At 44.9% G+C, this 19,805-nt stretch overlaps 1 protein-coding gene across 1 annotated transcript in view; it reads left to right on the top strand.

Annotated features, from left to right (window-relative positions):
* Positions 1-19,805, top strand: part of LOC119883034 — a 30,407-nt gene that overhangs the window by 4,553 nt on the left and 6,049 nt on the right. Inside the window, exons 3-7 of the mRNA XM_038693500.1 lie at positions 522-628; positions 9,282-9,376; positions 9,946-10,162; positions 11,189-11,301; positions 11,674-11,785. Of these exons, the coding sequence (XP_038549428.1) occupies positions 522-628; positions 9,282-9,376; positions 9,946-10,162; positions 11,189-11,301; positions 11,674-11,785 (644 nt within the window). The remainder of the gene's footprint in view (positions 1-521; positions 629-9,281; positions 9,377-9,945; positions 10,163-11,188; positions 11,302-11,673; positions 11,786-19,805) is intronic.

Genomic DNA, 19,805 nt, shown 5'->3' with positions numbered 1-19,805 from the left:
GTCAGTGGCACTGCTAATTCAGTCATTATAAAATGCAGTTTTGGCAGCACTGATGCTGGTTGAGAAGCCCTTGAGGTCGGCAGGGTCTTTGTCTGCTCTGAGATCGGTGTGCGGCAGACGGATGGTATCAGGCAGCGATGGGTGGGACTGGCTGAGGCGAGCAGGTTCGGTGGATAGAGGACACAGTGTCACACAGACATCCAGGCATGAGCTCAGTGTAGAGCACAGAGATTGTGTAGCATTACTGACCTCGAATGAGGAAAAGGTGTTGAGAGGAGGTAGAGCGGAAGCTACTGCTGAGGCGAAGTGAGTGGGAGATGGAGGCTGCGGAGGCTCCAAGTTTTACACTTGGCTAAGATGGAAAAGTTGACGTATTGATTAAAACAAAATGCACGCTTCATAATCAGTCTCCTCCTCTCTTACCTGTTGAATTGTTCATTGAACTTCAATTAAAAAATGTTGTCAAGAAATTACAATCCGGTTATATGACTTCAACAAAATCATTTGCTGTGGATCCACAGGTCTAATGAGAGCTTCCAGTCCTGGACCCAGTACTACAAAGCAACAACTAAGCCTCAGATGACAGCGCAACCAAAATTGCCTCCACAATGTGGTACAGGGCAAATAGGTGAACTAACCATTAATAAATGCTGCTCACTGAAAAAATGTCTTTGTCTGAAATCTGTCCTAAAGAAATCTGTCCTCTTCCTGTTCTCTTCAGCTACTTTTTATGATCTAATTTTCTATTTCCTGTTCCTGAACTTCTCACTCATAATCACTCTCAAGTCACCATCGTTATAGTCACTTCTTTCCCTGTTTCCTTTTTTTTGATGTGGGAAATAACTTTTCTGAATTCAAGATGTACAGTGTAGTAACGATATACAGTCCCCTCCAAAAGTATTGGAACGGGAAGGCAAATTCCTTTGTTTTTGTTGTTCACTGAAGACATTTGGGTTTAAGATCAAAAGATGAGTATGAGACAAGAGTTCAGAATTTCAGCTTTTATTTCCTGGTATTCACATCTAGATGTGTTAAACAACTCAGGACATACCACCGTTTGTATTAGACCACAGCATTCTTAGGTGAGAAGAAGTAATGGAACAAATAATCTTACAGTAAATAACGTTTAATATTTGGTGGCATAACCCTTGCTTGTAATAACTGCCTCAAGGCTGCAACCCATCGACATCACCAAACTGTTGCATTCTTCATTTGTGATGCTATTCCAGGCTTTTACCGCAGCTTCTTTCAGTTCTTGTTTGTTTCGGGGTGTTTCTCCCTTCAGTCTCCCCTTAAGAAGGTGAAATGCAGCGCTATTGGGTTAAGGTCAGGTGACTGACTTGGCCAGTCTAAGACCTTCCACTTTTTTCCCCTGATGAAGTCCTTTGTTTTGTTGGCAGTGTGCTTTGGGTCACTGTCCTGCTGCATGATAAACTTCCTCCCCACTAGTTTCAATGCATTTCTCCGTAAATTGGCAGACAAAATGTTTCTGTCCACTTCTGACTTCATTCTGCTGCTACCATCATCAGTTACATCATCAATAAATATTAATGAGCCTGTTCCAGAAGCAGCCATGCACGCCCAAGTCAATAGTAAGTAATTAGAGTTTATTTGTATAGCGCCTTTCACAGATAAAAATCACAAAGTGCTTCACAAGAAAATGTAAATACATATGGAAAGCATAGAACAAAACCATAAAAAACCCTCGTCTAACTGAAAGCATGCTTGAATAGCAGCGTCTATTGTTATTTGTTAATTTGTATTTTCACGTGCCTTTCTGTATTCATTTGATCTACTGTATATGTGCAAATTTGAAAAGAAAATGAGTTTGTTCACTTAAATGGCTGCCGTCTTTCTTACTAATTTTACTGACTTTTTATCATCTATCATCAAAGCGGAAGGTCCTAATTATTGGGGATTTTAACCTGCATATTGATGATATCACATGCAACACAGCTGCGGATCTCCTATCTGTCACTGACTCTTTTACTCAGCATGTTACTGGACCCACACACATTAAGGGTCACACCCTGGACCTTGTCTTCTCACTTGGTCTTGATATAGTAAAAGCTCGTGTAGAAGATGTTCATGTTAGTGATCATAGCTGTGTGTTCTTTGACATTAATTTTCCTCTGGACCCTCCGCCCCTGGGAATTAGGGCTCAGAGGCGGATTATTAATCATGATGCTGTTGAGAGGTTCTCTGCCTTGTTTGACCCATGTTCACTGATGGGATGCAGTGATGCAGATGTTTTTATCCAGTCTTTTAATAATCAGTGTTTAGCTATTTTAGATAACTCGCTTCTTTTCTCAGCTTATATCCTCTAATAAGCACAATCCTAAAATACTGTTTGAAGCTATAAATACAATAGTTTCTCTTTCTGCCCCTCAAGCAACTGCGTCCTTTAAATCGGACTGTAATGAATTCCTTCACTTTTTTCAGATCAGAGATGTTAGGACAAACATCTCACCATCACTTACTCAGAACTCTGCATGTGACCTGTCTTCTGCTCATTCTTGGTCCTCTTTTTAACCTGTGACATTACATGACATCACCTCTCTGCTACATACATTGAAACCCTCATCTTGTCCTATGGATGTTCTCCTTCTGTGCTATTTGTACAAGCGTTTGATTCTATTGGCCCCTGTATTGTGGCGATGATAAATACTTCACTTTTAACTGTTGTCGTTCCTTGTTTTTTTAAAGCCTGTTTTGTTAAGCCTGTACTTAAAAAGCCCAGCTTGGATCAATTACAACCCAGGAGCTACAGGCCAATATCTAAACTTCCATTCATGTCACAAATTCTAGAAAAAGTTGTAGCAGAACAACTCACCCTTTTCTTAGAGAACGTCTCGTTCTCCGAGAAGGGGAACGAGACACTGTGTCGGTGACGACACTATGGGAATGCCTCTGGGCGTGGCAGGGCTGAACTATGAATGAAACTACTCCAATCCCATTGACGGCGTAACTGGAGGCGTATATAAGCACACCGGCACACCGGACACATTAGCTCTTTGCTATGAAGCAAGGCACTCCAGGCGGGGCGAGGTGTGGCCAACCGACGCAGTGTAACCCGAGACGTTCCCCTTCGAGGGAACTCGAACTGCGTCGGTGACGACACTATGGGAACAAGAATACCCACCATTCCACGCCTCCGCCTCCGCCTGCCCCCCCAGCATGCAAAAACCTGTAGGCACGACTAGGAGGAGAGTGCACGGGTGCCGGGTGCAGAAGGAAGGTCCAGACTGTAAAACCGGATGAAAGTGTGAGGAGTGGCCCAGCCAGCTGCTTCACACAAATCCTGGAGCGAAGCCCCTACGAGGAGGGCCTTAGAGGCCGCCATTCCTCGAGTAGAGTGTGCCCTTACGGCCATAGGTGAAGGCAACCCACGCACCTGATAGGCCAGGGAAATAGTCTGAACAATCCAGTTGCTGATCTCATGTTTAGAAGCGGGGAGCCCAGCCTTGGGGGACCCGAAACACACCAACAACTGGTCTGCTTTCCTCCACCGGGAGGACCTCAGAGTGTAAATACTCAGTGCTCTGACCAGGCAGAGCAGATGAAGTCTCCTGTCCTCCGCCGTCACATGAGGTGGGGGATGAAACACCTGCAGCACCGTAGACCCTGCCAACCTGGACGGAACCTTAGGGACATAGCCCGGACAGGGGTGCAGGATGGTTCTGACCCTCCCCGGGGCAAACTCCAGGCATTGAGGAGAAACCAAAAGTGCCTGGAGATCCCCCACCCTCCTCAGATCCCAAGTGGGAACCCTGGAACGAGTCACGGGTCTCATCCTCCGGGCTCCACGGAGGAAGCGCACAACCAGTGGAAGCCTCCCCAGAGGCCCATCCCTCAGAGGGGTGTGGAACGCCGCAACGGCAGCCACATACACCTTGAGTGTGGATGGGGAAAGGCCAGCACAGAAACGGTCCTGGAGGAACTCCAGTACCATAGTCAAGGGGCAGGTAACTGGGTCCACCGCCCGTTCTCTACACCAGGTGGCAAACACATTCCACTTCAGGCCGTACGTCCTTCTCGTGGACGGGGCCCTGGAGCTGAGCAGCGTCTCGACTGTCCCCGCCGTTAGGCCCGCCTCCAGGAACTGGGCCCCCTCAGGGGCCAGACCTACAGTCTCCACAGGGCGGGGCAAGGGTGAAAGACCTGGCCCTCCGCCTGAGACAACAGGTCCCTCCTCAGGGGGACCTGCCATGGCGGGCCCTCGAGGAGCGATATGTTTGAGAACCACACTCAGGCCGGCCAAAACGGGGCTACCAGCAGTAGACTGACACATTTTGACGGACCCGCTCCAGAACCCCCGGGAGAAGAGTGATTGGGGGAAAAGCATGCAGGCGCAGCCTCGGCCACGTCTGTTCCATGGCATCCAGCCCTAGCGGGGCTGGGGGCGAGAGGGAGAACCACAGGGGACAGTGCGTCGTCTCTTGAGACGCAAACAAGTCCACGTCTATGGGGCCGTCTATCTTTCGCATAATAACTCCACCACCTGAGGGTGGAGTCTCCATTCCCTGGGCCTCAGCCCCTGTCTCGACAGCAGGTCTGCTCCTTGATTCTGGGTCCCAGGGACGTATGTCGCTCTGAGGGACAGCAGTCTCTGCTGGGACCAAAGGAGGATCTGATGTGCCAGTGTGCATAACGGGCGCGAGCGCAGACCCCCCTGGTGATTCAAATAGGATGTGACTGATAATGGCGGGGATAGTGAACATCCTGAACCTGAATCTCCTCCGACATTGGTTCTGGGACCGCAGATCTAAAATCGGACGCAGTCCTCTGTCCTTCTTGGGAACTATGAAGTACCGGCTGTAGAACCCGGACTCCCTGACTGGCGGGTAAATGAGTTCTATGGCCCCTTTCTCCAGCAGAGAGCGAACTTCTTGTCCCAACACCTGGCTCTGCTCTGAGTGCACCGCAGTCCACACCACCCCGTTGAATCTGGGGGGGCGCACCCGGAACTGCAGCCTGTAGCCCTCCATGACGGTGCGCAGGACCCACGGGGAAATGTTGGCAAGGCCCCACCAAGCTCCTGCGAAATCCGCCAAGGGAACCAGCCCCTCGGTGGAAGGACCTCTTCCCCCGGTCCCGGCGAGACTGAAGAACAGTCCTCAGATCCGTTGTCTCGGGGGGCTGTGGGCGAGAGCGCCGCCTCGAGTCCCGGGTGCGCTGAGGGGGACCTCGAGCAGCGATACTCTGCCTCTGGCTCTGGCGGTTGGGGGCCGTCTCTTTCGTAACTCAGAGAGACAGGTCCGTGGCTCTGCGGAGTTCGGCAACGTCCTCCTCAGAGGGGCCTCCTCCTGAGTCCATGTCTTTCAGCAGGTCGGCCTGGTATGCCTGCAAAACCGCCATTGTGTGCAGGCTCGCACCAGCCGTGTACGCCTTGCCCACCAGAGCAGATATCATGCAACATGGCTTGGTAGGCAGCTCTTTAAGGGACGACGCAAGGCCGGGCGAGAGATAGCTGGCCAAAGCATCCTCAACCCGGGGCGTCGTCGGGCGCTGACTGATGACGTTGCTCCGGTACCCGGAAGTCTTCCTCCTCCAAAATGCTGAGCACATCCATCTCCTCAGAGCCGGACAGCTGCAGCATCTCCGGGCTCACACCCTGAGCGGGAGAAGCTGAAAAACCGGCTCCCGAACGGCCAGCAGACGAGGAACGGGAAAAAGCCTCAGCAGTCCCGATGCCGTCGGAAATGTCGCGTTGGGAGCCCCATGACCGAAGCCGCCGCACCGCCTCAGCGACCGCCAGGCCCGAGCCACAGGGAGAGCGCATCCGGCCGTCTCCGGAGAAAAGAGCCGCACAGGACCTCAGCACCCTCAGGGGCAGGGCCTCGCAATGGCCGCAAGCAGCCCCCTCGAGAGCTGCCTGGGCATGCGGCATCCCCAGACAGTAAACGCACAGGGCATGAGCCCGTGATGTAGCACGGGCATGGAAAGACACACTGCCTGAATTGCTCACCAGCCATCTCTTCTGCTTCTACTTCCAGGTAATCTTTCCGTACTGTGGTAGCTTTCTTCTGCGTAGTCTCAAACATGCCAGAGTGCCTGCTGAATTTCAGTAATGCAGTTTCTGTGGAATGCTTTTTACCGAAACCAGACTGGAATTTGTCAAACAGCTTGTGATTCTCTAAGAAAAGGGTGAGTTGCTCTGCTACAACTTTTTCTAGAATTTTTGACATGAATGGAAGTTTGGATATTGGCCTGTAGCTCCTGGGGCGTAATGGATCCAAACTCCAACAGCATGTTTAAAAAAACTTGGAACAACACCAGTTAAAAGTGAAGTATTAATCATCTCCACAATACAGGGGCCAATAGATAATAATAGATACAAATAGCACAGAAGGGAGAACATCCATAGGACAAGATGAGGGTTTCAATGTATGTAGCAGAGAGGTGATGTCCTGTAATGCCACAGGTTTAAAAGAGGACCAAGAATGAGCATGAGACAGGTCACATGCAGAGTTCTGAGAAAGTGATGGTGAGATGTCTCTGATTTTATTTCCAAAGAAGTGAAGGAATTCATTACAGTCCGATTTAAAAGACAGTTGCTTGCGGAGCAGAAGGAGAAACTATTGTATTTATAGTTTCAAACAGTATTTTAGGATTGTGCTGAGATATAAGCTGAGAAAAGAAGCGAGTTCTCGCATTTCTCAGCATCTCATTCAAGGTAACCCTTAGTTCTATCAGACGAAGCCTATGAAACTTGAGTTTAGAAGATTTCCATAGACTTTTCTACAATTACTCCTAAAACTGGATTGTTTCATCAACCCAAGGACAAGGTTTTTTATGGGAGACAATGCTTGATTTCACTGGTGCCACTTTATCTAAAATAGCTAAACACTGATTATTAAAAGACTGAATAAAAACTTCTGCATCACTGCATCCCATCAGTGAACATGGGTCAAACAAGGCAGAGAACCTCTCAACAGCATCATGATTAATAATCCGCCTTTGGGCCCTAATTCTCAGGGGCGGAGGGTCCAGAGGAAAGTTAATGTCAAAGAACACACAGCTATGATCACTCACGTGAACATCTTCTACACGAGCTTTTACTATATCAAGACCAAGTGAGAAGACAAGGTCCAGGGTGTGACCCTTAATGTGTGTGGGTCCAGTAACATGCTGAGTAAAAGAGTCAGTGACAGATGGGAGATCCGCAGCTGTGTTGCATGTGATATCATCAATATGCAGGTTAAAATCCCCAATAATTAGGACCTTCTCCAGTTTGATGATAGACGATAAAAAGTTAGTAAAATTAGTAAGAAAGACGCCAGCCGGGCCTGGAGGATAGTAAATTAACACAGTAAAATGCGTTAAAAGCACCTACTTCGCTCAAGGTAACCAGTTGTTTTAGATCAGCCCAAACAGTGTTACCTAGATGATGACATGTTTCATGAATATGTGACTGGAAATCATTTATCTGTGATTGCTCAGTTAGCTTGCAGGTAACGTGAAGAGCTTGAAGTAGATGTTACCTTTTGCTCAGGTGAGTTCGAATCCAGCTTGACATGATTTTGTAAGTCTATTTTCTTTCATTTCTTTTTCCGTATGTGACTAATGTTGTGCTCACTTATACAATCATGATCGCTGCAGTAGATTAAAGATGCGACTTGAAACTCACCAGGAACATGTTTGTGAATGTGTGACGAATCTGGGAATGGAGTCGCAGCTGCTGCACACAACACGCGCATATGGCAACCAGTTAGTTTGAAAACCAGTAAGCTCACCGGTACTCAGGTGAGGAGGGAGGACACATGAGTGGGGGACAAAAAAGTTTGTCTGTAACTTTCCCAGCCATCAAAGAGTCCTTCCATAGACTCCCAACAACGAGCCATAGTCGCAGTCTTGCTTCCAACCTTACCTCCATCGTGCTTGTATGCTTCAGATCATAAGCAGTTCCTTTCTTTCTCCACACTTTGTCCTTCCCATCACTTTGGTAAGATTGTGTTCCAGAACTTTTGCAGCTCATCTCTGTACTTCTTTGCGAATTTATAATCTGGCAGTCCGATTCTTCCTGCTGATCCTTCTTCCAACAGTGGATTGTGATACCTTCACCCTGCACTGTGGAGGTCGTTGGTGATGTCACATACTGATGTTTTGGAGGTTTTCTTCACAGCTGTCTCCGTATTTCTGTCATCAGCTACTGTTGTTTTCCTTGGCCGACCTGTTGGACGTCTGTTGCTCAGTACACCAGTAGTTTCTTTCTTTTTCAGGACCTTCCAAATTGTTGTGCTTACTACGCCCAATGTTTGTCCAGTGGCTCTGGTCGATTTTCCTTCTTTTCTCAGCTTGACAAAGGCTTGCTTTTCTCCCATAGACAGCTCTCTAGTCTTCATGTTGGTTTATCCTCTTTAACAGGAAATGCAGTCTTTATAGGTTTGAACCAAGGATGAAAACTTAGACTAGTCATGCAGAGCTATTTAATGTTTGGACAATCAACCTAAAAGGCAACAACTGGGCAACAAGAAACATCTGTCAGTCACATGTTTTGCTCACTTGAAAAATGGGTGGGTTCAAACAAAGGGTGGTTTGTCTTAAGTTGCTTAACACATCTAGATGTGAATACCAGGAAATAAGAGCTGAAATTCTGAACTCTTGTCTCATACTCATCTTTTGATCTTAAACCCAAATGTCTTCAGTGAACAACAAAAACAAAGGAATTTGCCTTACCGTTCCAATACTTTTGGAGGGGACTGTATATTACATGAATCAGAAAAATGCATGTAAGTCAGTGGTGGTCAAATTAAGCATCTCTGTGATGCCAGGGAACATAATTCAGAGGCATTAATGTGCTGCACAAACTGCTGAGAAATGTTGGGAATAATTCCTCTATGTACAGGAACTGTGCACCTAACTACAGAAAGATCCAGGTCAGGAAGTCAGTGGATGTTTACATCTGATATTTTGCTGCTCATGTGCTCTTGACCCATCTGACTCCTTTTTAGCGTGTTGCCAGATCTTAGAAGTTAACTTGCTGACTTCAAAGTTACTATTCTTCAGAATCAGAATCAGCATGAGCTTTATTGCCAAGTAGGTTTACACGTACAAGGAATTTGCTTTGTGTTTTTTTGGTTTGTGTTTTTTTGGTTCTTAGCAAACAGGACTGAATAAACATTCTGGATAGGACTGATGGCCAGAACCAAGAAAATAAGACCTAGGTTGTGATAACATACACAGTCCTCCTTTTATTAGTCCTATCCTTTCGCTTTCTATTTAGCTTTGTGGAAAGACAGCTGTTGCACCAACTGGTTTAATGGTTTTCACTCATGCAGTTTCTCAGGGACAAAAGGGGTCTCTTGTGGCAGTCAAAAAGTCGAAGACACTGCTGATATCAGCTTATCAGGAGCACCGCACAACAAACAATGAGGTCAGTGAAGAGGCACCGATCCTGCCAAGTTTTACTCCTTGTGGAGCGAAAACTAAAAGTCGAAAATGAATTTGGCATTAACTAAATTCTTTATTTAAAATGGAGAGCGTACAGTATAACATAAACGTTACCATTTGATGCACTGTACCAGATTATAGCTTCAAGCTAATTTGCATCTGCAGTCCCCATTACGATTGAGCATTTAGTCATTTGGCTATTTAGGATTTAGGATTGGGCATTTAGTCATTTGGCCATTTAGGATTGAGCATTTGGGCATTTAGTATTGAGACGCGTATGCACATGAGGAGGCGCGGCCCAAAGGAGGGAGGGTTTGAAACGGCCAAGGTGCAGAGGCACTTTATGGACTCCAGGGGGAGCTCTGAGTTCCAGCACACTGCCCTGAAACCCAGCAGACTGAGTGAGCAGAGCTGGAGGGAGGACTATAATTTATAATACAACTTGCCTGGTAAAATAAAAGGATAATTAAAAAGGATAAAAAGGTAGGTTACAAGTTAATGTGCTGCCCATGATGTTGTAATAACATCTTTATTCTTGTCTTCTGGTATCAGGTTCGTGTTATTTCAGTGGTGCTGAGGGACAAGGAAGAAACCTACTTCTGCCATATCTGTTGTCAGAAGCATCTATACTTCTCTGAAGGTGTCAGCAACCTCAACAGCCATCACTTTTGGTTTAAATATGGGGCAGCAGACATCATGTGTCCTGTGCCTTCAGGCTGTGAGACCCCATCTCATATAGCTGTGACCTCTGCGGCAGACGACTCTGAAGGTACTGAGGGGTTCTGCACTTCAGATTTATGCCATAAAACATTGTCCGTGCTGTTATACCACCAGGTCAAAGTTGTTATTTAAATTTTTGAAAAATTTCATTGTCTACCAGATGATAATACTTAATTGGTACCTTCCCTGATGATGACTTTATTCAGGTGTTTCATTCTCCTCCTATTTTAACTTTAAAATGACAATAATAATAATAATAATAATAACTTTATTTATTAAGCACTTAAAGCAAAAGAACAAAGTGCTTTACAAAAGATAAACACAGGGTGAAAAAGGGCATGTAACACCACTGTACAGATAAAATACATGAGGACAATGCAAAATACAAAATACTATTGACAAAGAAATGGAAATCACAAGTAGGTAAAACAGATTGACTACAAACATGAGACTAGAATAAATAGCAACTTTATATGACTAAAATAAACACCGTAAGATAAAACAGGCAACTCAGATAAAATCAGGATATGCCTTCTGATAAAAGTGTGTTTTTTAAAGAGATTTAATAGAAGACACTGACTCTGAGCACTATACTTCCTACAATTGTGTATCATCGTAGCAACAGTGAAAAGAAAAATCATATCTTCTAATCACTTCACCCAGGGGCAGCATATATATAGAAAATAAATAGAACTGACCCTCAGAAAGGGTCATTGGTGACTTTCAGAAAGGCTGTCCCGGACTATTTTTAAGATGCTTATATTCAACCAGTGCCAATACACTAAGTGATTTCAAATAAAAACCTTGTTGGAATAATGTCAAGTGAGCTGAAGGAAACTCTCAGCTGAGACATCATTTCTAAAAGTACAGGCGTCGTAGTTAACGTGAAGTGGCTCCAGGAGTGCTGGAATGGCTGCACAATATCTAAGTATCAATATCTAGTCCTGATACATACGGTGTGTTTATTCCATTTGACTGGCCTCTGCGAAATGATTACAGGAACGTTCTGCACTATAAGAGTACAGTACAGTAAAGAAAGGTGACTGTCAAAATGTATCTGTGGTTCTTTTCTTAGATAAACTTGACAATGAGTTTTTTGAGGTGAAGAACCAGGAGGCGAACATCATCTTTCCTTACAACTTCACCGTCTGCCTCTCCACCATGTTTGATTTCACAAACGTTCTGCAGGTAACGTCCCATAGCACTGATTTCACATTAGGTTTCTTTTCTTAAACATGAACATTTAAAAAGTATCCTGACCAAAGCAGACAGAAATAATAAATGCAGAAGAACAAAAGAAACTAAACTAAGACTAAAAGAAACTTAATCATGTTGCTTCTTCCTTTACTATTGTCTTTAATTACTGACAGGCTACAATTTTATCCTTAAACTTTTCGTTATCTGCCTGTTCTGTCCATTTGGTCTATTCCCATTGCCTGTGCAAGCCCACCCACCCCTGACACTACTTGCCTTTAATAATGGAGGAACTAAGACTGTTTCACATTGTCGTGATTGCATGTCCATGGAGTGTGTCAACTAAATACCTGTGTTGTATTGTAGCTGGTCCAGAGTCTGGAAATGATGCAGTTACTGGGGGTGGACAGAGTTGCCATCTACAAGACCAGCTGCAGCCCTGAAACACAGCGCATACTGGACTACTACACACATAAAGGTGAAGTACAGAGGCTGTGGAGTATTTATCTTGTGTGATTATGTTGGTATTTTATCCATCCATTCATTTCCCACACTTTCAGCATTATTGTGTAAACAGCAGAGCAGCAAAATGCCCATTTTCCTGCACTGACTTTCTTCTTTCAGCTCCTCAGGAAGAGTTGAAGGAAGAAAGGATAAAAATCTGTTCCAAGGTTCATGATGGAGACAAAAATACACAGTGTTTTCCAGGTCCGTGACAGTAGTGTGTTTCCTCAATGACTGAAAGGCATCCCTGGTCAGACTTTTGTGTTTTATAAAGACACTGATCCCAGTTGCAACATGACTTGAAAGACCATGTAAGCCCTGACAGCACAATATCTAATATCCAGAAATCCCCCACCCTTAAACTGGATTTTTATTTGTGTGTACAGTAGGTTTATCAGACCTTCTGGAAACAAAAGCTGCTGGAAACACTGAAACTAAGCCGTACAGTAAATGTGCCACAATACCAAAACTAGTAGCTAAAAGAGGCTATAAAGAGTTTATGATAATTCTCTGTGGCTTCATCAAAAGACAGGGAAAAAACAGAGATTTGAACCTAAACACAGAACACCAGGCCAAGCAAATACAGTTTATTTTGTTGATTATCAAAATGTGGACAGCTTACTCCTAGTGAGGTGTAACGTGTGTGGTTAGGGCATGTGAGGGACGACTCATGAGTTGGTTTCTTATTCCAAGAGGGTCCAACTGCAGACCTCCACTGTGGTGTCGCTTGTGGTGTAGGCTCCTCTATCAAGACACCTCCGCTGTCAGGACAGGAAATAGTGTGATTTGACAGAAAACGCATTCTAAACTTATAAAATTTCATCATGTAGACACTTCTCGGGGAAGGGATTTTGTCATTGATTTATATTTAATTATTTAGTCAACATTGTAAGTGAAAACTAGCAGGGTAATTCCTTACATATTGATTTGAGCCTATTCTGTCTGCTTAGCCCTTAACGTGCCAGTGTAGCAACAAAGCCTTCTGTATATCGCTTCAATAACTTAACTAGTAACAGTATTTTTTTTTACAGGCACTATTGATTTATTCTGTAGGACGTTAACTCCATCCATACAGCCAGCCACATCATTCACAGAAAAACATAACGTCATTGATTAAGAGTGTAACTTAGTCTCTCTTCCAGTCTTCTTAAAAACACACACACACACACACACACTTCTCATTCATAAGTTCCCTTTGAAGAGTAATATATACTATAGCATTATATCATCATCTATCAACTGTGGGAACTGGACTACAGTTATAATTTGAGCTTCGTGGAGGTCTATAGTATAATGAACGTTACCGGCAGAGATTAATAAATAATTAAATAATAGCTTGAGCCTAGACAGACAGAGACTTCATTGCTCATTATGTGGTCAACACTTTCTCACACACACAGCAGCTCACTACTTGCCATAGATGTCTGCGATACTGCTACTTTTAAGTTAAGTTTCAAAAGCCTGAAATAAACCAAATCCGCCCTTTATGGTTATATTATTTTATTAATCATTATTAATCATGTTGTAATGACATTCATGTGGAGCGCAGCGTAGTTCATTTGGAAAACTTGTTTGTTTATCTGATTAATGTATATATAATTTCAATGAAAATACAGTTTAAAATATAAAATAATGGTTGTTGGTAAATTAATTAGTGACCCCCACAGATGCATGATTTTACTGCTTCTCTAAGAGCTCAGACCCTCCAAAACCCTCCGTAACTAGAACCCTGCTGGACTATGTGGACTATCAAACTGTAAAATCTGTAAAAATGAACACGCATGCAAAACAACATGTATAGCTGTATCAATAATTTTGTAAATATCCACTTTTTAAAAATGAATGGAGACACAAAAGTTAGTAGCCTGCTGTAATAATACTTTTACTTTATTCACTGTCAACTCATTATGTATCCGGAAGCTGCTTAAATCTGCTGTGTTGAAGCAGGGAGAGATTAAATCATGCAGTACAGGTGGTAACTTTCTCCAGGAAAGGGATGGGAAACAATGTCGTAGTAACAGTACGTAAACTTCAGTTCAACCAAGATGAATTCATACAGCCAGTCTTTGCACACTGTTTAAGTGTGAAAAAGCTACACCGAACAGGCTAAACGATATCTTTATTTTATCTTCTTTTGGACAAATAACTAACCTGAGCGTCATAGTCAACATATTAAGGCAAATGCAGACCTATGCCCTTGCTAAATGCTTTACAAAAAAAAGTTTAATAAAGCCAAACACACAGTAGCTTACTTTATCCAAAGAAAAAAAATGCTAATCCTACCATACTACTTCAGGAGCTAATGCTAGCCACCGTTTGCTTAGCCTATGTAGAACAACAAATAACTTGACTTATACACTGCAACTCTGCTTCCCTCAGCAGTGCAAAATGAAACTGAAACAACTTCATGCATTTAAAATACATTACAAATACATTATTTTAAAGGAGACCTATTATGCTTTTACATACATACATTTAATACGTTCATTCATACGTTCATGTTAAACATGGCCAAAGTTTCAAAAAATTAGGTTAAAGCATTTATAAGAAATCACTGTGAGCAAAAACCTCAGGTTTCCTCCTGTTCTGAACGCTCTGTTTTGAACTGCTTTTTCTACCAACAGCTCCTTTCTAGGTAATACAGAGCCAGAGTTCCATATATGGTCATGTGCTCCCACACTAATGGCATGGCAACCCTCAGCAACAACAACAGCCTGGTAACATGCTTGGGTCTTGTCCAATCAGAAGACAGCGGGCTTTGAGAGGGGGGCCTTAAAGAGACAGCAGCATCTACAGCTTGTTCAGACAGAGGGTGAAATGAAGGCCTACATGAAGAAAAATATATTTTTCTGAACTTTGAATCATGCAAATCTACCATACAGGAGTCACAGAACTACAATATAGGACTGGAAAAGCAGTATAATAGGTCTCCTTTAACATTATACCATGTATCCAACGAAGGTTAAAATCAAGGGCAACTGGACTTGGTTGAAGATACTGGAACCAGTATCTTCAACCAAGTCCAGTTGCCCTTGATTTTAACCTTTGTTGGATAACTATGACCTGGATGACTGAGAATCTTCATAGACATTATACCATGTATTTTGCTCAGAGTCCACACTACTCATAGAGAGCCATTAACACTGTCCAGAAAATATTAAATATTAAAAGGAAAGTAAAATAAAAACATTGCGACATACGGTCGAACTAACACAAAACAGCTACATTACACAATTGTATTAACATCAAGCAATATGCGTTGAAAGTTGTAACGTAAATGGTTCAATTTCCAAAGAAAATGGTAGTTACGTACAGATTCTATGTGTACAGGCGCAGCCCTCTAAGGCTATCACTATTGGGTTTACACCTATGCGCGCCTGTGCAGCACTGAGAAAAGTTGTCTACGCCCACCCTGTCCTACGTCCGCACCTTGTATATATACAACAGTGAGATGTTTTTTCAGCTCTGAGAACCTTAAGCTTAAGTGTAATTTATACTGTAATTTGTAACGACGGCCTCTATGTAGCCCCGTAGCCTACGCTGTCGCCTGATGTGCACCTCCTCAAAAATGTAAGTACACGTCGAGGCGACGCGGACCATAAACACTGTCATTGGTCAGCTGGGTAGCCTCGCAATGCCTCCGCGCAGACAGGAAGTGCCTCGTGCTTTCAAGTAAGTTTGACTAGCGGCCAAAAACGGCGGCTCAATATAAACAGTGGATCAATATTTGACCGTCACAACCCAAGCGAAATGATTCGTTTCACTATCAGAATGTGATCCATTCGGTCGATACCATTTGAAAAGGCTATCCCAGCCGCAAGTATACAATTTAGCCCCCACAATCGGAAGTTAGCCTGCTCGGCCAGCAAAAGTCAACACAGTGGACGCCACAGCGCTACTGCCGACTAGCGTTTGGCGGTATAATTGCAGAATGACAGAGACACCGATGCACAAGTATAAATGCATGGCTACGTGCGTAGCCTATGGCGTAGCTATGCACCCGACGGAGGAGTATAAATCAAGCTTCAGAGGGCTGCGCCTATACTCATAGAATCTGGAGTTACAATACGTAACCAGGGGTGGAAATTTAATTTTTGGCTCACCTGCCAATGGGACTGGTAGATGAAAAAATCCACCGGCCAAACATATTTTTTACCTGCCAAAATAATAACTTGCCTATTTATGTCACGTAAACATTTGTTTCAGTACTTTTAACGGAGATAATAAGGTATTCTGTGGAATACAAACTTAAAGACGACCCTGACTTCAATCCCCTAACGCCCACCCCCTTACATATGTACGCCAATAAGACACAAGTAACCTGAAATGAACATAAACAACAACCAATGAACGCCCCTAATCCATGTGTTACATGATTTTAGATCCCTCGGTACAGTGGGGACAAATTTAAGTGCAACACATGACAAAAACCAACGCTGTTAGGTACCGTCAAAAGCCTATTATATGGCGATATCGTGCCGAATAGGCCAAACGCAAAATCTACCCGCATTTGGCGCTTGGTGGGTGTTCATTTCCATAGGCTTCGCCCTCTAAGGCAATCGCTATTGGGTTAGAGGCAACGCAGGATGAGTCAAAGCCTCACTGGCCCATACTGTAGCACCAAGCACAGACCCACCAGCCCAGAGCCAACATAATAAGCCATCCAGTCCCCTACAACTCACGGCATTGGTATCGGTGTGTGTGCAACCGGCAATGGCGCGGCATGGGAAGGCAGAGAACCAACCCATGCTGTGCAGGTGTAGACGAGGTCACAACAGCGACCGTATCAGCTGCGCACAGAGCAGGGCCAGTGTGAGCATGGGCCACTCCCCCCACCTTCTGGTTGGGAGAAAGTGCACTGCGTACTCACAGAGGACAATCACTCAGACAGAACACTCAGTACTGAGTGAGTCAGCAAGAAGTGGGAGACATCCCGTATGTAGAAATGGATGAATGAGCATGGGCAAGACCAGGAGGCCACCGTAGAGATGTCATCCACCGACATTCCGCCGTGCAATGCCACAGAGGAAGAGACGCCTCTCATGGAGTGCCTCGCACAACCAGTGAGACAGATGCTGCGCTGACTGTTCCTTGTAGTGCACAAACAGGCGCTGCGAACAGCGCCAGGCAGCCACGTAGCAGGACAGCGCCACTGTGGGGCGGCAGGCCACAATACCAGCCTGTGCCTCCGCAACCCCTTCAGGAAACGCTACATCAGCAGGTGAATGAACACCGTCCTGTCACCAAACCCTTTGTGACAGGACAAAATGGGGAAAATGTAGGAGTTAACCGTACTCAACGCCAGACCTCTGTCCATGAGCAGCTGGAGAACATAAGCACCAAAGGCAGCAGACAGGCTACCAGGTCCAACGGCGGGTCAAAACACCAGCATTGGAACGCTGACCATGTGGAGGAGTAAGAGGACTGAGTAGAGGCGCCTTTCAACCCCAGGATGGTGCACACCACCGTATGGCTCCTGATCACGCATCAGATCAGGGTGAATGGTGCCACTCGTCTGGGCGAGGACCTCCCTTCAACATGATGTCCGCCCCTCTGTTCAACACGCCGAGGATGTACTCCACTCTGATGGAGAGCAGATGAGTGTGCTTCCACAATAGCAGCCACCTGGCCATGCCTACCAGCTGTGCTGAGCGCACCCCACCCTGGCGGTATATGCAGGCTGCTGCTGCAGCCTGGTAGTCAGTGTGGACCAGCACTGAGAACTGCAACCTGTGATCCCAGTGGGCCAGGCTGTTCATCCACTTGCCCATAGAGCAGAAAACGAGCCACTCCAAACATCAGAGCCAGGCTGAATGAAGGCTGTCCAGCCAGCTGCAGCCGGTCTGACTCAGCTAAGGTAGCAGCGGGCCAAGGAACATGCTCTTTAGGGCTCTGTTTGTGTATATTTCAAAACACTTTGTCTCAACAGAGAAAGTGCACGCAGAACATGAACAGTGAACACACAACCCCCCCCCCAAAATGTCACTGGTGTTTCCGGGAGTGCCGTGGATGCTGGCTGGGTTAGACCATGAGCAGGCCACCGCAGGCCTTGGGAGCGTGACACTGCGTCGGCGGGGCAGGCGTCGGCCGTGACGGCAGGCAGGACATCGGGGGACGGTATAGGGAGCTGCGCCTGCAGCAGCCTTGGGCCTGGCGGATCTTCTTGCGACCGTGGCGGTCACGCCAGGGAGCGGCAATAGGTATGTATATATGTATCCTGTCCACACGAAGCATAATGTCCGAGTTCATGGGCACATATGTCACAGCTAGGCCTCCTGGATGCACATAAGGACCATGTCAGTGAGGAATGTCTGTACAGGGCATGTGTTGCGTGCACACGAAGAGTCCGCTCTCGTGTGGCTCATCCACAATTTGAGAGGACCTCAGACCACGAATAGAGAGTGTACTGCTTGTTGATTTGAGCTCGAGCTGCAGGTTAGCCGCCTCACACAGTGTTGGGAGTGCATGTTTGGTGTGGCTGATTCAGCTGAGGCAGGCACAGACAGCGTCTTTTCAACAACTTTCACAAAAGGAGCAACAAGGTTAAACACACAGTCCCAGCAGCGAGCAATCCGTTTGCTAGATGGCATAAGCTGTAGCTAATGTGGAGCAATGTTGACACACAGGGTCTGCCTGATCAGCTGATGCGGGGTAGACCACATGTTAGCTCAACGTTAGTTTCCTGGTAGCTCAACATTAGCTTGCCTCGCCGCAGCAACCTAGCCAACCTAGGTCGGAACAGGGGAAGCAAGGAGCCGCTCAGAGACCCGTGAACGGGAAGAGCAGAGCCAGTCCGACTCCCACTCTTCCGGCAACAGCAGATCGAGGGCTTCAGAGAGTGGGTAGACCGCCAGTACAAAAATTATTTTTTACACAAAAATCTAAAAGTAAGCAATATTATTATATGGATATAATATTTATCCAAGATATTACTCAACTTAATTATTTAAGTTATGTCAGCTGAGAAGTTTGTACTTAACAAAACAGTGCTTTAGCTTTGTTAGTATGATGCCTTTGTCCAAATTTTTAAAAGGTTCTTTTGTGAATCAAACCAAAAGGAAGCGTGAAAAATACCTAGAAATACTGTACATTCAATATATTCCCACTCCCAACCACAAAATGTTTACGGTTGTAAAATAAAAGGGATCTTTAAACGGGTTTGATTAGTGTTCAATGAGCTCCTTGAGGCAAAACAGTTTTCTCTAGTTTTAATGTGCATATGAAAAACACGCATTACACACATTAATATTATTCAACATATAGCTGAGGTTTTTACAGAAAATATTCTGATGTAACCCCCAATGTAATCATGAACATTTTCATGAGTAATGTTGATTTAATTACATATTTTTCCCAGTAGGCCTAACTGTAACAGATAACATTTACATTTATTTTGTAATTTAATTACTTGACTAAATTACATGTAACTGGTTACTCCCCAAAACTCCCAGTATGTTTGTCTACAATTGAACATTAAATGGTCTTCTTCTTGGTATAGAATCATGGGTTATAGCTTTATGTTATGAGCATTAACAGTAGGCCATGTAGAGTGGGAAATTACGTTCGTATCATTTTATAATGGTGTGCTGGTTTCTCTTAGTGTAGCATCCCGATGGAAAATAAAGAACTTAACGTTAGCTTGCCTCGCGGCAACCTAGCCAGCGTCGAGGCCGGAGTCACCGGCGGCCGGAATAGGGGAAGCGGGAAGGATAAGGATCATGCTTATCAACGAAGTTGTGCACTGGCGACGGAGTAGCCTATTCACACGTAGTTGTCACACAACGGTCCCCTTTGGTAGGTTATCAGTGACACTATCCACTCGCCATAGTGTCATACGTTACACTTAGTGCAGACAGGATACACACCCAAAACCCTGCGTGTAGTGTTATCCTATTGCTACTCCACACATTACGCACGTCCCCCCCGGCAGAGCCCGGCTCTGGAATTGTTTGCTTTAAGTAAAGTGAGACACATTTTGCGCAGGAAAAAAACTT

Source organism: Micropterus salmoides, unplaced genomic scaffold (genome assembly GCF_014851395.1).
Source record: "Micropterus salmoides isolate LMB-PRFRI ecotype aquatic unplaced genomic scaffold, ASM1485139v1 Ms_hic_scaffold_3, whole genome shotgun sequence".
NCBI classification, from domain to species: domain Eukaryota; kingdom Metazoa; phylum Chordata; class Actinopteri; order Centrarchiformes; family Centrarchidae; genus Micropterus; species Micropterus salmoides.
This window is presented reverse-complemented; position numbering and strand designations above follow the sequence as displayed.